Source organism: Ursus americanus, chromosome 36 (genome assembly GCF_024610735.1).
Source record: "Ursus americanus isolate L20-20 chromosome 36, mUrsAme1.1.p, whole genome shotgun sequence".
Lineage (NCBI taxonomy): Eukaryota > Metazoa > Chordata > Mammalia > Carnivora > Ursidae > Ursus > Ursus americanus.
Window position 1 is genome coordinate 17,709,163 of NC_142162.1, and position 16,431 is coordinate 17,725,593.

Consider the following 16,431-nt stretch of genomic DNA (forward strand, 5'->3'; position numbering starts at 1 on the left):
TCAGTAAATGCATGTTGAATACATGTGCTTCCTTTCCTTTAATCATTTAAAAAATGAACTTGAAAATCATAGTACTTTGTGATGATACGCAGTTGCTCACTGGAGGATATACACTATATATGTTTATATTTTTGTGTCTTTATATATATTTAAATTAAGAGTTGTTGAATTACCTTTTAGATTGTGTATCTAAAGGTGTGTATCTAAAGGTGTATCTAAAGGTCTGCTCATGAAAAGTTTTGCAGTCTAATTGGCAGAAGGAGACATACGGGGATCAGTCAGTGCTCAGTCATGTTGTCATTTAGGCCCTCAGTTATTTGTTGTTGAAGTCCTAATCTATGTGATGTTAATTTACTAAGTACCATAAAAAATGTGAAGGAAGAGATCAATGAAGACAGGAATCAAATGATTCAGAGAGGAAGATTTGAACTCAGTCATGGTCAGAGAGGCTGTGATAGAATGGAAAGGTACGGTTCTGTTTCCATAAAAGAAGAAACATTTAGTTTCCAAAAAAAAAAAAAAAAAAAGAAACATCAGGAAAGGCAGGAAGTATTAATAGCAAAAGAAATGAGACTTATTATCATAAAGTATGCTTTCTCTGATTAAGGATGCTTACAGTGAGTTTTTACCCTTTTCCCTGTTTCTTTTTGTGAAAGTGTTAATGTGGTTCATTTCTTAAATCTTTGCCATCTTCTGGGACGTCTGGAGGCTCAGGTGGTTAAGGGCCTGCCTTCGGCTCAGGTCATGATCCCAGGGTCCTGGGATTGAGTCCCGCGTCAGGCTCCTTGCTCAACGGAGAGCCTGCTTCTCCCTCTGCCTGCCGCTCTTCCTGCTTGTGCTCATGCTCTCTCTCTTTCTCTGACAAATAAATAAAATTGTAAAAAAAAAAATTTCTTTGCCATCTTCTCATACACTGACACTCTTGATCCTTCTGTGAACTTCCAGTGTTAGTTCTCTTTCTCTCCCCAAAATTTGCCTAGTGCTATGAAATCTCTTTAATCAGTTAAAATATTCTCTTCTTCAGTTTTGATAGGTTATTAACTTATTTACCCCCCATTCTCTTTGTCCTAGTTCTTCCTTTATTAAAAACAACAACAACAACAACAACAACAACAACAACAACAACCCCTATTTTACTGTCTGCAGGTTTTCTTTTACTTTTGGAGGCAGGGTAAATACACAAACATTTTCACTTTTGTAGGTGAGGAAAATGAGGCTCAGCTGTTTCCAAGGTCACATAGCTAGTTAAGAAGGAAAGCTGGGGATTTGAACATGGGACTATTTGACCTAATCTTTTAGCTACACTAGACGTTAAGGTTGGATGAGTCTTTAATTTTTCACCCAGGTAATGAATTTTGATACCTACTGCATAGTGAGCAAAAAGCTTTCCAGAGCGCCTGGGAGAGGCAGGAGAAGGCTTTGCAAGTTAAGATTTTAACTCCCACTAGCCTGCAAGTGAGAGCACTCACCCCTCATCATTACACACAGAGGGCACTGAGGGCATTTCCCGTCCTCGGGGCCAGACAGCCCACATAGATGAGTAGAACATAGAACCAAAAGGGTGGGCCTTAGTGATCACAGCTCAGAACAGATACATATATTTCAGATGCTTTGAGGAATGTTTCTGGAACCTCTGGCACTAAAATCTGGACCAATTCCTGAAGAAAAAGAATGGATGTGGGCCCAGTGGAACCATATTTCTCACTTCTGTCAAGTGAGTGTTGAGTGTCCAAGGAGCCTAATGAAAAGCCATGAATGATGTGTGCTCTGCACCCCAATTTTTTAAAGTTAGGTTATTGAGGCATCACTGACATGAGTTTTGACATACACAGAGTTGTGTGTGTATACTCACTACCGCAATCAAGAAATAGAACATGTCCCTCACTATGAAAAGTTCCCTCTGGGCCCTTTATGATCAGCTTCTCCTTCCTCGAGACTCTGGCAACCATTGCTGTTTTTCTTTCCCTATAATTTTGCCTTTTCTAGAGTGTCATAAAAATGAAGTTGTATAGTACATAGCATTGGGAGTCTCATTTCTCATTTAGCATATAATGAGATTGAGACATATTCATGTTGTCATGTGTATTGGTAACTCCTTCCTTTTTATTGCTGAGTATTTGGTAATTTTTATAGAAAAAAATACAAAAAATCTGTCTAGGAAGGTAAATCTTTTAATCGAGGTGGGGTGGCCGTATATCCCAATTTGCTTGGGACCAACCTGGGTTATGCCTACTGACCCAGCATAATTCCGTGAAGAGGGGAAAAAAGGTCAGAACGGATCTTTGAAATATTTTGAAGAAAGATTCAAGACGATTTAGTGATCAATTGGAAGGAAGGTGAGAGAAGTCAAAATAACTCGTAGGTTTTCAGTTGAGAGAAGTTTGATACCAGCAATTTAAAATGTGGTAGCTAGGAAGAGCCATTAGTTGGTTTGACATTGGAAGACATTGAAAGAAGTTTGTTTTAGATGTGTTGACTTGGACGACCAATGCCGGATCGGCAGGCCAAATACATAGAAGTTAGAGCGACTGAAATAGCTGAAGCCTTGAAAGCATGTTTTTCCAATTTTAGTGTAGAGATAAGAGTTGTTGAAGGAAAAGGTACCGAAAGGGAGTAAGGGAACAAGGAGACTCAAAATACTGTAGTTCTATGTTCTGTGAATAGATACGTGCACGCGTGCAGGCGAGCACGCTGGGGTGCAGTGAAATGATGAAAAAGCTAAATGGTGATGAAGAATGAGCAGAGTTTTTACAGGTGGCTTGGCTGACCTTGATGTGAGCATCGTCAATGTTATATAAGCTTCAAGTGACCTGGAAGATGGAATTTTTTTCAGAAGAGAGGACAAAATAAAATCAAGGTCATAAAGGGTTAAAGAGAAAATGGAAACTAAAAAACACTCATTGTAGAAGTTTGGCAGGAAAGAGAAGTAGAGAAAGAGTATAGGAGTTGATAGAGGAAACCTGAGCATGTTTGAAAGCAGAAGGAGAGGAATCAGTTCAAAGGGAGAAATTGAAGAGATAACCAAAAAAAAAAAAGAAAGAAAGAAAGAAAAAGAAAAAAAGAAATCGAAGATATAGAAGTGTGTGTGGAGGGAAACTAAGTCCCAAATGAGGTGAGAAAGCAACAACTGAGAAAATTAGCTGTCCTGATTTTAGAAAAGGTTAAATAGAGCCTTCCTATGAAATGTTACACCTTTTTCACTTTTTTACTATAAGGGAGTTGTATAATTAAACCGCTTTTTATAAGACAGTGACCTCATTAAGTTTTAAAGTATTTATTCAGATTATGAAAATAGAGAAACCTATAAATGAAAGGAAAAAATCACCTGTAATTCCACTAGCATTAAATAATTTATGTTAATATTTTGATACAGCTGTTCTGAATATGCATTGATAATTTATATGCACACACACGCATACACACACATATAGTTCAGATAGCTTTTAAATAACCATTTATTTTTTAACCTCTTTATAATGCTATTATTTTTTGAAACTTCCACTCACAAAACATTCTTTGAAAATAGTGTTTTTAATATTTCATTGTAAGCACTGATCCCATTTGGATCAACCTTAGCATTCTCAATTCCCTTTTTTATCACCTTGTTTTTTAACCTGATCCAGATTTCACTGTTAAACGTTTAAATAAGTGCTGCAGATACCAAAGCAGTTATTAAGTGTCTAGTACCTGAATTTAGGTGAAGGGAATCCATATCCACAGGCTCTGAAGATTATACCAGAAAAACCTCAACTTGAAGGAAAAAGCCCATGTTCATCTTTCCCATTCATTTTTTTTGTGTGGCAGCTTCCTTATGTGGGAAACCTGTGATTTGTCTGTCTTTAAAACTTAAAAATCCACTAGTGGGACTTAGAAGAGAGAAGAAAAGGTTACCCTTATAGGGTAAGGGAAGGATAGGAGGTAGGACTCCCTTATAGTTTATGTCCATTTGTCTCTCCTGTCGTCTCCTCAGAAGAATTAGTACTCTCATCTTATTCAGCTATTCTGGATTGAAAGTTGACTCTACTGTGGTTATGAATGAGTTGCATTCAATTAATGAAAACAAAGTTGTGGTAGAATCCATGGATTCTATGCCCTACACTCTGCCGCTAACTAGCCTAGTATCTTTGGGCAAGTTACTTGATCTCCTGGGCTAAAAAAATGTTAAGCTAAAGCCTTAAATTCTAAAACCTCTTTCTTATTTATGTATTTTATTATTATATAATAATGGTTATGTACAGTTTTCAACCTCAAGACTCTTGGGGAATACCATTCAAGCCCTTTGAGAGAGTCTGTGGTGGTAATTGGAGAGTACTTGATACCAGGAATATTAATTATTATAATTCTTAGTGCACAACCATGCTTTGCCTTTTAAAAAGAGGAATGAAATTGCCTAGTGAAATTGCAGAGTTAAATACAATGTAAATAATTGATGTACTATAGTATATTAATATGAAAAGAAAGTTTAAATTAATTTGATCTTACGCTTAACAAGTTACTAGAGACAAAAGTCCAGATGTGTTTCATTCCTGTATGATTAGTTTTTCTCATTGTTTTGAGTAGATAGGGAGTATGTGAACACTTAGAGCTGTTTAATCTCTTCATTTGGCAGCCATTGTAGTAGATTATATGAATAGAACCCTTTTCATCTTTCCGATAAGAGAAAGCTTCTGTATAAAGGGAATTCAACCCTCCAGCTCCTTCTATGTGCCAGTGTTTTCCTACCTTCTCAAGAAAATATCCATAAGCAATCACTGTTATCTTTTTTTTTTGTCTTATCTTTAAGAGAAAATACGTGTTATAGTCAACGTTCAGAACAATTATAGGTAAAGTTAGTATTTTGATCTTTTCTCAGTATCTCCCAGCCCTTGCTTTTATTCTCTTTAGGCATTGTTTCCTTTTATTCTTTTTGCATTAAAAGATTATCCTTTCTAGTTTCTATAATCATTGTCTTCAACCGCTCTTTATCCCATTTCAGTTTATTCTTTTTGTATATTATCAAACAGCACTGTGGAAGCACCTACAGGCTTCAACAGTTGCTTTAAACTATTTTAGTACCACTGTCAGATGCTCTGGAGGGGAAAGGATTATCTTACTGCCTAAGAAGGGTGCTACCAGATGTATAAGAAATAAAGCAAATTGGAGTTTGTAGTGTAAAAATCCTTTGTAATGAGACTTTACCAATTACAATTTTGATAATTTACTTTTTTAAAGCTTTATTGAAGTATAATTTACATACCATAAAATTCACTTTTTTTAAATGTACAGTTTACTGATTTTAAAAATATACAGAATTGTACAATCATCAACCACAATCTAATTTTAGAACATTCCATCACCACCATCACCCCCAGAGAAGCCTTGTGTCCATTTGGAATTATTCTCACTCCCACCTCAGCCCTAGGTCTCTATGCTCTTTACTTTTTTTTTTTTTTTAAAGATTTTATTTATTTATTTGACAGAGATAGAGACAGCCAGCGAGAGAGGGAACACAAGCAGGGGGAGTGGGAGAGAAAGAAGCAGACTCATAGCAGAGGAGCCTGATGTGGGGCTCGATCCCACAACGCCGGGATCACGCCCTGAGCTGAAGGCAGACGCTTAACCGCTATGCCACCCAGGCGCCCCAACTTTTTTTTCTTTTTAAGATTTTATTTATTTATTTGAGAGAGAGAGCAGGGGAAGGGGCAGAGGGAGAGAGACAAGCAGATTCCCTGAATGGAGAGCCTGACTTGGGGTCAATCCCAGGACCCCAAGATCATGACCTGAGCTGAAGTCAGAGGCTTAACCAACTAAGCCACCCAGGAGCCCCTCTATGCTCTTTACTTTCATGGACATTTCGTATAACTGAAATAACATAATATCTTGTCTTTTGTGTTTGGCTTCTTTCACCTAGTGTGATGTCCATACGTATGGTTGCATGTATTAATATTTTGTTCATTTTTGTTGTTGAGTAGTATTCCCAGCAGATATATCACATTTTGTTTTTCCATTCACCAACTGATAGACATTGGGGTTGTTTCTACTTTTTGGCTCTTCTGGAAAATGTTTTTATCACCATTTGCATACAAGTCTTTGTGTCTACATGAACTTTCATTTCTCATGAGTAAATATGTGGGGGTGGAATTTCTGGGTCATATGGTAAATCCATATTTAACATTTCAAGAAACTGCCAAACTGTTTTCCAGAGTCACTATGCCATTTTACATCTGTACGGTAATGTATGAGGGTTCCAGTTTCTCCACATCCTTCTCAGCATTTGTTACTATATGTCATTTTTATTATAGTCATTCTAGTGGTTGTGAAATAGTACGTCATTGTGGTTTTAACTTGCATCACTATCATGGCACGTCCGTGTTCTGTTGTTGGTTGCAGTTTTCTATCACTGTTGATTTTATCCTGTTGGTTGATGGTATTGTCTTATAGCCTTGTTGAATTTGTCTATTTGTTCCATCAGTCATTGGGAGGAGATATTGTTTGTTTGTTTCATATGTTTTCAGATTCTCTGGTTCTGAAATCTGACAATTATGTGCCTTGTCGGTCTATTTTCATCCACAATGCTGACCCTCATTGTGCCCTTTCAAATTTTTTTTTTTAAGATTTTGTTTATTTATTTGAGAGAAAGAGAGCTAACAAGAGAGAGAGAAAGAGCAGGGAGGAGAGGGAGAAGCAGGCTCCCCGTGAGCAAGGAGCCTGATGTGAGGCTGGATCTCAGAACCCTGGGATCATGACCTGAGCTATCCAGGTGTCCACCCTCATTGTCCTTTTTTCAGTGTGGAAATTCATGTCCTTCAGTCCTGTACAGTTTGCAGTTATTTCTTTGATTTCTTCTTTGTTTTCTCTGTACTCATTTGAAATTCCATTTATTTGGATATTGGTTCCTCTAAGCCAATCTTACCTATTTTTTTTTCTTCTGTATTTCAGGAGATACCCTCAAGTTTCTCTTCCAGCTTTCTACTGATTTTTTTTTTTTTTGCTCTCTTATTATATCCTATTTTTAATTTCCAAATCTTTGTTGCTTTGTGTGTGTGTGTGTGTGTGTTTGTCTCATTTGTGTTTCATATATACAATTTGTTCTTATCTCTCAAGGATTTCTGAAAGTCAAGTTTATTGAGATATAATTTACATATGATAAAAATTCACCCGTTTTTGTGCATAGTTACATTAGTTTGACAGGTAACTACCACCATAATCAAGATGGAAAGCAGTTCTTTGGAGGCTTTGACCATCACTGATGTCAATATTTTTAGGTGTGTGTGTGTGTGTGTGTGTGTGTGAGAGAGAGAGAGAGAGAGAGAGAGAGTGAATGTATGTGTGTTTTCCTCTGGGACTGATCAGAGTTCCCAAAGGAGGATCTTCTATACTCTTCCTGGAGTGTACAAGGCTGGCCGCAAGCTTCCATGAGGCAAATGGTAGAAAGAAGTTTAGATCTCAACTTTCACTTGATCCCCTGTTAGAATATACTCCTCTCCTTCATTTGTGCCTGGTGTTTCCTATCCCAAGGACTCTTTTTAAAATTTTCCATACAATAAAACTTTTATTGGAATGGGGAAAGGGATCTAGGGACTAATTGTGTCTTAAATGGACGTTCAGTCTTTCTCATTCTTTTTTTTTTTTTTAAAGATTTATTTATTTGAGAGAGAGAGTGCACACGCATGAACAAGGGTGGGGGGAGAGGGAGAGGCAGAGGGAGAAGTAGACTCCCTGCTGGATAGAGAGCGTGATGTGGGCTTGATCCCAGCCACTTAACCGACTGAGCCCCCAGGTGCCCTCATTCTCCTTACTTATTCTTAAGCCTGCATTTATCCCCACTTCTTGAGGTCCTCAAGGTCGCAAAGTCCTGAACCTTTTGGGGATTCTGCTTTTTACCTTTCCTCATTGCCGATTTAAGATTTGGCTTTCTCAGATCTGCTGTCATTTATCACGCTCTTCAGTTTCCAAAATGTTACTGCCATCAGCTCATCTTTTCTTCTTTGTCCTTATGGATTTTATGCCTTTAAAAACCTTTTACTATCATTGTAATGGGGCTTCAGGGAAGAGTAGGAGTAATTGCTTATGTTTAGTCCATTATCTTTAATAATAAAAGTCCCCCTTTCTTTAAAAAAGAAAAGCTTACCTTGTGCAAACAATCCTTTATGATCCAGCTTCTATCTTTCCAGCCTCATTTTTTCTCTGCTACAACGCACCTCCAGCCTAAGCTCCAGTCACATGCATCTTCTTAAGAGATTGCCAAACAAACCATGTTGCTTCATGCCTTTCAGTTCTGCACATGCTATTTTTTCAATGTGCTATTTGTCCTTTAAGTCTCTGCTCAGTGAAGCTTTGCTGACTCACATGACTGCCCCTCTGTTGCAGTGTTTATTGTATTACTGTAATTATTTATTTTTTAAAAAAGTCTCTTCCTAAAGATTTTTTAATCTGGGGGTGCAGCGGGAAGGGATGTCCATGGATTAATGGCAGGAAATCTTAGAATACCCTGAAATTATTTGCAAATTTTCATGTGTTTGTGCATATTTTTGGAAAATTCTCTAAAGCGGATTTTCTTCTAAGAGTGTGCATCAGAAATGCTGTGGAGCTTCTTAAAAATATAATTGCTGGGGCGCCTGGGTGGCGCAGTCGTTAAGCGTCTGCCTTCTGCTCAGGGCGTGATCCCAGCGTTCTGGGATCAAGTCCCACATTAGGCTTCTCCGCTAGGAGCCTGCTTCTTCCTCTCCCACTCCCCCTGCTTGTGTTCTCTCTCTCACTGACTGTCTCTCTGTCAAATAAATAAATAAAATCTTTAAAAAAAAAAAAAAGAAAAATTTAAGGGTTAGGCATAAAACAAGTCAGATAATATATAGTTTGAGTTTTGTTCCTCTGCTGCTTGTAGTTGTATTTGACCCAGTGATTTGATTCAAAAACTAGGCTTCTATACATTTGGATGTCATTGATACTTACTGTATAGACCTGATTTCATAACCTGTAAATTTAAATTTAATATATGGCTAGTGATATAGAAAATGGGGACATTGACATGTTGCATTGGCAAAAAATATATGCCATATTATTGTTAACTGGCTTCAAATAGGAGTCTAATTTAATTTCCTGGAATGCCCTGCCTTGTGTTTCCTCTGTTTAAGGTTTTAAAAAGTGTATAAATTAGAACTGTGTCCTCTGCTTTACTCATAAACCTCTTTTACATAGTGTTGTATTTTTATATGTCTGTTAATGATCAGGCTCTTTTGCTTTTTTTATTTTCCATTATTTTTGTTTTATTGTTTAGGTATTTAAGAGATTATGGCATCTGAAGCCCACAATGTTAAAAAACGAGCCTTTTGTAATAACATTGAGGATCATTCCACTGATCTTCCTAGAAAAAGGATCTCTAATTTTACTAATAAGAACATGAAGGAGGTAAGTGCATGGTTCTAGGTAGTGGGTAAGACAGTATCTTAATCTTTTCTTGCTACTATCGTAGACTGGGTGACTTCTAAACAACGGAAATTTATTTCCCACAGTTCTGGAGGCTGGGCAGAAGCCTGAGCGAGATAAAGGCACTGGCCAGTTTGGTGTCTGGTTAGAGCCTCTTTCCTGGCTCATAGTTGGCTATCTTCTCTGCTGTGTCCTCACATGGTAGAAGGGGCAAAAGAGCTCCCTGGGGTCTCTTTTATAAGGGCAGTAATCCCATTCATGAGGGTACCACCCTCATGACCTAATCACCTCCCAGAGTCCCCACCTTCTAATATCATTCATTTTGGGCATTAGGATTTCAACATGAATTTTGAGGAGACATGGTCATTCAGTACATCACAGATTGTTTAAACTGATAAGTCTGTGGATAGTTTTGGTTAAATCATTTAAACAATAGGAAGATGATAATTTGCTTAATCTCCCAGAATTAAGTGGAATTAATGAAATATTGAAAACTGTTTATATTCCAAAAGCTCTAAAAACTTTATGGACAGTATGCTGTTTTGATATGATATCATGTGAATATTACAGTTTGATTCTAAAGAGGAGTCTCGGAGGTGCTTTTTTTTCCACCATTGCAGGGCTCATTCATGCTGATATAATTTCCTTTAAACAATATTAAAAGTCAACGCACTTATTAAGTACCATGTAAGTAAAATATATGACTAGTGGCATGGAAAATAGGGAAATAGATATGTTGCTCTGTCAAATATACCTACACACAGTGTTGTTGTAACTACAGACTGAAACTGCAGATTTAATCTGAAAACCTTAACTGTGGAATTTCAGATTTGTTGATATCAATTGCAGAATTTACACAGCTTCACAGAAGAACTTAAATATGCTGTTAACTATCTACTTTTCTTTTTCAGGTTAAGAAATCTCCAAAACAGTTGGCTGCTTACATAAATAGGTAAGAGCTTCTTTAAAGTTTGTGGGAAACAGAAATATTGAAAGCTAGGTAAGAATGAAAAAGAAGGGAAAAAAAAGTCTTCTCTTTTATTATAATAAGTAACTTATTGTCAGGTAGCTCTTTTGTGCCAGTCACTGTGGAAGACACATCAGTATTATCTCTAATCCTTACAACAGTCCTACTAGAAAGGTATCATTGCCCCTACCAGTTGATGAGAAAAACTAACGATTTGTGATTTGTTCAGGGTCATACAGCCAGAAAGTGGTAAAAGTGGAATTCATTCCCAGATCTTTTGAACCCTGAAAGCACTTTCTACTAAACTACTGGTTCTCAAAATGCTTCTGAGGACAATGGGGGTCCCTGGAACCCCAATTAGTTAGTTTATGAGGTCAAGACTATATTCGTAACAATAACATTAATTCACCTTCTTCATTTTCACTCTTACAAATAGAATTTTCCAGGGGCTACATGATATTTGATACCATGGTAGATTGAATGCAGAAACAGATATGAGAATCTAGCTGTTTTAACTAAATATTAGAGATTTTGCACAAATGTAAAGAACAGTGCCATTCTTACCACTATATTTCGTTTTGGAAAATGGGTTAGTTTGGGGATTTTTTTGGTAAAATATTCTGTTAATATGTAATAAGCTTATTATTTCTTAAACGAATCAGTAAGTTTTCTCAGTTTCAGTGTCTGATACAGTAAATATCAGTAGATACTGCCCACATAAAAAAATTCTTTTCAAACCTCAATAATTTTTAAGAGTTGCAAGGTATCCTGAGGCCAAAATGTTTGAGACTCACCATATAAAACTGTGAGATTTGCTCTATTGTGTTTTATCTTACTTAAACAAATTAAATATACTTAAGTTTAATCAAAGTAAGTATTCTTAGGGCGCCTGGTGACTCAGTCTTTTAAGCATCTGTCTTCGGCTCAGGCATGATCCCAGGATCCTGGGATCAAGCTCTGGACTGGGCACCCTGCTCAGTGGGGAGCCTGCTTCTCCTTCTTCCTCAAACTCTCCCCCTGCTCTTGCTTTCGCTTCCTCTGTCTCTCTCAAATGAATAAATTAAAAAAATCTTTAAAATATATATGCATATTCAAATTCGCCCAACTCAAATATAAATATCTAGTTATGCTTCTTCAGTTTCATTTGGTATGAAGTATCATCCTTTTCATTGCTTTTCAGATGGTTTGGAATTTTTTCCCTTTTATTTTCCTTTTTGATTTAAGAGTTAAGGTTTTTAAAATTCTGTTTACTTCTAATTTTGTGATTTGTGATTACAAAATGTGACCTATTAAATCTTTCTTCTTAAAAAGTTGTGAAGGTTTTCATGTAGTTCTTTTTCACTTATTAAGCAAATCAATTCTTCTTACAGAACAGTTGGACAAGCTGTGAAAAGCCCAGATAAACTACATAAGGTGATCTATCGCAGAAAGAAAGTGTATCATCCTTTTCCAAATCCTTCTTACAGAAAAAAACAGTCCCCTAGAAGTGGGGGCTGTGACATGGCAAATAAAGAAAATGAACTGGCTTGTGCAGGTCACCTGCCTGAAAAATTACGCCATGATAGTGGAACATATTTGGTTAACTCCAGTGATTCTGGTTCTTCACAGACAGAAAGCCCATCATCAAAATATAGTGGGTTTTTTTCTGAGGTAAGTCATTTAAATGAGCTTAACTTTATTCCTATTATACTATTCGCTTTTTTCTTTGTCATATTCTGCCTGTTGAATTCAGACTCTTTGAGTGATTCTAACTCCCTGAGACAGTTTTCTAGATTAACCAAATTTGAATCAGTAGTTACTCCATTTCACTAAGTTAGTGATATCTGAGATGGAATGCAATGGTTGACAAGCTGCTATAAATATTCAAAATGGCAAGTTGGCCAGCAGAGATTTAAAGGAAAGGAGAAGAAGACATCTTGCCTAAAAAATAGACAACCAAAGCCAGTTATCCAGGAACAAACGTTTTGCTTGGCTATCAGAATTGCCATTGAAGGCTTTGTTCAGGCAAACCTGCAGAGGTTTGCTACTATTCTAGCTCAGGTAAAATTGGTTGTTTGAACAGGCTCAAGGGAATTTGGGGGTGGGGAGGTGGGGGAGGGCGGTAATAGAAATATTCTAAAACTGGATTGTAATGATGGTTGTATAATTCTGTAAATTTATTAAAAATCATATTATATACTTTCAATGGGAGAGTTTTATGATATAACACCTCAAAAAAAGTTTTTTTTTAAAAATGGTCATTTGAGGGGTGCCTGGGTGGCACAGTTGTTAAGCGTCTGCCTTCGGCTCAGGGTGTGATCCCGGCGTTATGGGACCGAGCCCCACATCAGGCTCCTCCGCTAGGAGCCTGCTTCTTCCTCTCCCACTCCCCCTGCCTGTGTTCCCTCTCTCGCTGGCTGTCTCTGTCAGATAAATAAATAAAATCTTTAAAAAAAAAAAAAAAAGGTCATTTGAAGGAATAGTTAGGTAAAGTTTAATAATTATTAATAACATGTTTTTTGTGTATGTTGTAAAAAATGAACCCAAAGGAAAAAATTATTCATAATCTCAACATTTGGAAATAACAGTATTAAATTTTTGATATATCTTTTTTCTTCATATTGTACGTGTTGCTTGATTACTTGATTTTTATGTTTAATAAATTTGGATTTTTCCACGTAATTAAATAATTCTACAATTTTTTGATGGATACATAACAATTTCTTTTACTATGATTTAGTACACTTAGTATTATTTCTATCTGGCATGACAGCTTGAAAAATATTTTCTGTGGCATGCAAACTAAAATATTTTTTTAAGGATTTATTTATTGAGAGAGAGTGCACATGCACGAGTTGGGGGAAGGGCAAAGAGAGAGGGAGAGAGAATCTTAAGTGGACTCCCGGCTGAGTGTGGAGCCCCACACAGGGCTCCATGGCACAAACTGAGATCATGACCTGAGCGGAAAGCAAGAGTCCAACACTCAATCAACTGAGCCACCCGGGCACCCCAGAAAAAAGTTTTTTTTAATTAAAATGGTCGTAAGTGTGTAGGTGAATGAAAATGTGCATCACGTTTAGGGTAATAATTACAAGTAAATAAGATGAAAGAAAGGTGGAAATTTAAATGTTTAAAAAGTAAAAACCATAATGAAATGATGCAAAAAAAGATTGTATTTGCCAGTGAATATCTTCCTATTTGTAAAAATAAGATCCTGGAGTAATAGAAAGTAATTCCAGGAGAAGTGAAGAAAGTGCACGTAGTATCTGTGAGAAGAAAGGAAGCAGGGGGGCACTGGGTGGCTCAGTCGCTTAAGCCTCTGACTCTTTGTTTCCACTCAGGTCATGATCTCAGGGTCCTAAGATGAGTTCTGTGTAGGGCTCTGTGCTCAGGGTGGAGTCTGCTTGGGATTCTTTCCCTTTTCCCCCTCCCTCCCCTTCTGTCTCTCCATGTGTTTATGCCTGTGCTCATACTCTCTCAAGTAAATAAATAAAATCTTTAAAAAAAAAAAAAGGGAGAATTTGACTTAATAGTGAATTATCATGGACCCTGGAGAATAGGATGGTAACCAAACTTAGTATTAAAGAGAATCGCTGTCATGCTAATTCATTCACAAATAACCTTTGAAGGCTCCCAGCTGTGCATGCATTCTGCAGACTCTGAGGAGTTACATCAACAGAGGAGAAACAGACAGTGCTCCTGCTTTCATGCAGTTATAGAAGTGATGGGGCCAACACCAGTCACATAGTCAAAGAAACTACATACTCTGAAGGAAAAGAATATATGACTATATAACCCAGAAATCTGGCCTAGATTTGGACCTAGGTTGGTTCATCAGTTGAATTGAGGGAATGAACATTCTGAGTGCAAATACCTTTAAAAAAAAAAAAGAAAAGAAAGCTTCCGTTGTGCATTTGAATTAGTGCCGTGGTGAGTCCTTTTTTCAAGGTCCCCCTTTTAATTTGCTCTCATTTTGAGTACTTTGCACAAACCTTCCTTAACATGACACTTAATAAGTTTATTGATCTTTTGTTATTTTTTTTAAGATTTATTTATTTTGAGAGAGAGCGCGCGCGCGTGCGTGCACATTCGTGCGCATTCGTGCATGCAGTGGGGAGGGGCAGAGGGAGAGAGAGTTAAGCAAACTGAGTTGAGCACAGAGCCCAATGCAGGGTTTGATCTCACAACCCTGAGATCAAACCTGAGCCAAAACCAAGAGTTGGTTGTTTAACCAACTGTGCCACCCAGGAACCTCTGATCTTTCCTTATTTCAAACCTTTTTTACTGACTCACTAGTGCCTGCTCTAAAACCTTAATCTAAACGTGGTAACATTATTTTGTCCAAGTTCAAATACAAATAACCTTTTGACCCAACAGTTTTATGCCTAGGTGTATACCCAAGAGAATTGTAAATATATGTCCACACAAACACTTACAAACAGATGTTCATAACGTTCATAATAGCCCAAAGTGGAAACATTCCAAATGTCCTTCACCCGATGTATGGATAAATAAAATGTCATATATTCATACGGTGGAATATCATTTGACCATTATAAAGGAGTTAAGTACCAGTATATGCTACACTATGTATAAACCTTGAAAACATTATGCTGTGTGAAAGAAGCCACATAAAAAAGGCCACATATTGTATAATTCAATTTATATGAACTGCCTAGACTAGGTAAAGTCACAGAGGCAAAAAATAGATTAATGGTTGCCAGGGGCTGGAAAGAAAGGAGAATGGAGTTTAGGGTTTCTCTTAGGGATGATGAAAATACTGATTTTAAAATTGATTGTGGTGATGGTTGTACAATCCACAGATATACTAAAAACTACCAAATTGTACATTTTAAGTGGTTAAGTTTTATGGTATGTGAATTATATCTTAATCTGTTGTTTAAAAAAATGGATCTAGTTGTTCTAGTGGTTCTAAAATTAATCTTACCGAAATATTTGTACAAGTGTACATATTTGCATACATAAGGATCTCCACTGATGCGTAGTTTTAATAGGGAAAAATCAGAATCAATCTAAATAAATTATGGTATATAACAACTGGAGACAATATAATTGTTTTTTGAAAATGAGGTTGATCTATGTTTTGACATTAAAATCCTTATAATATATAAGTGAAAAACAAGGTTTTCAAAAATACAGATATTAATATTTTAATTTTATATCTATCTAATTTGTATGTCTAGAAAATGGTTTGGAAAGATATATGCCAGTCTATTAACTGTAATTACTTCTGGGAAGTGTTTCAATAGGAACATATTCCCTTTATTAAAAAAAATGAGTGAATGAATTTAAATACTGGTTATGGAACTGAATTTTTTGATTCCTTTCTCGTGTTATTCAGTTGATAATGACAAGCCTGCATATATTTACCTTTTCCTTTAATCCACATAATAAATTAAATCCTAAATTTGTAGGTGAGTTAAAAATAATTTATTTTACAAATTATTGAGATTTAAAAAGAAAATGGTAGCAAATAAAAAGTATTGATAAAAAAGAAACAAGTCTAAATTTATTCAGATCATTTGTTTACTATGTTCAACTGCAACATTCCTTTTGTGGGGTCAGTGAAAGGAGTCACCTCTGCATAATTTTAAAATATGTCTACCAGAATAATTTAATTGGAAAAAAATGGTTTCATGTCATGTTTCAGTGTGCTTTTTTTTTTTTTAAGATTTTATTTATTTATTTGACAGAGAGGCAGCCAGCGAGAGAGGGAACACAAGCAGGGGGAGTGGGAGAGGGAGAAGCAGGTTCCCAGCAGAACAGGGAGCCCGATGCGGGGCTCGATCCCAGGACTCCGGGATCACGCCCTGAGCCGAAGGCAGACGCTTAATGGCTGACTGAGCCACCCAGGCGCTTCTTCAGTGTGCTTTTTAACAAATTAGATTACTGCCTTTCAGGTTTCTCAGGACCATGAAACAATGGCACAGGTTTTGTTCAGCAGGAATTTAAGATTGAATGTAGCTTTAACATTCTGGAGAAAGAGAAGTATAAGTGAACTTGTAGCTTATTTGGTGAGGTAAGTGTGGCCTTTTATGCTTTTATTCAATTAAAGTAAT

General features: G+C 36.7%; 1 protein-coding gene across 1 annotated transcript in view; it reads left to right on the plus strand.

The window, feature by feature from the left end:
- The window catches only part of KATNBL1 (katanin regulatory subunit B1 like 1), a 45,249-nt gene that overhangs the window by 16,781 nt on the left and 12,037 nt on the right, over positions 1-16,431 (plus strand). Inside the window, exons 2-5 of the mRNA XM_045815741.2 lie at positions 9,257-9,387; positions 10,317-10,357; positions 11,743-12,022; positions 16,273-16,391. Coding sequence (XP_045671697.2) covers positions 9,271-9,387; positions 10,317-10,357; positions 11,743-12,022; positions 16,273-16,391 — 557 coding nt within the window. The 5' untranslated portion in view covers positions 9,257-9,270. The remainder of the gene's footprint in view (positions 1-9,256; positions 9,388-10,316; positions 10,358-11,742; positions 12,023-16,272; positions 16,392-16,431) is intronic.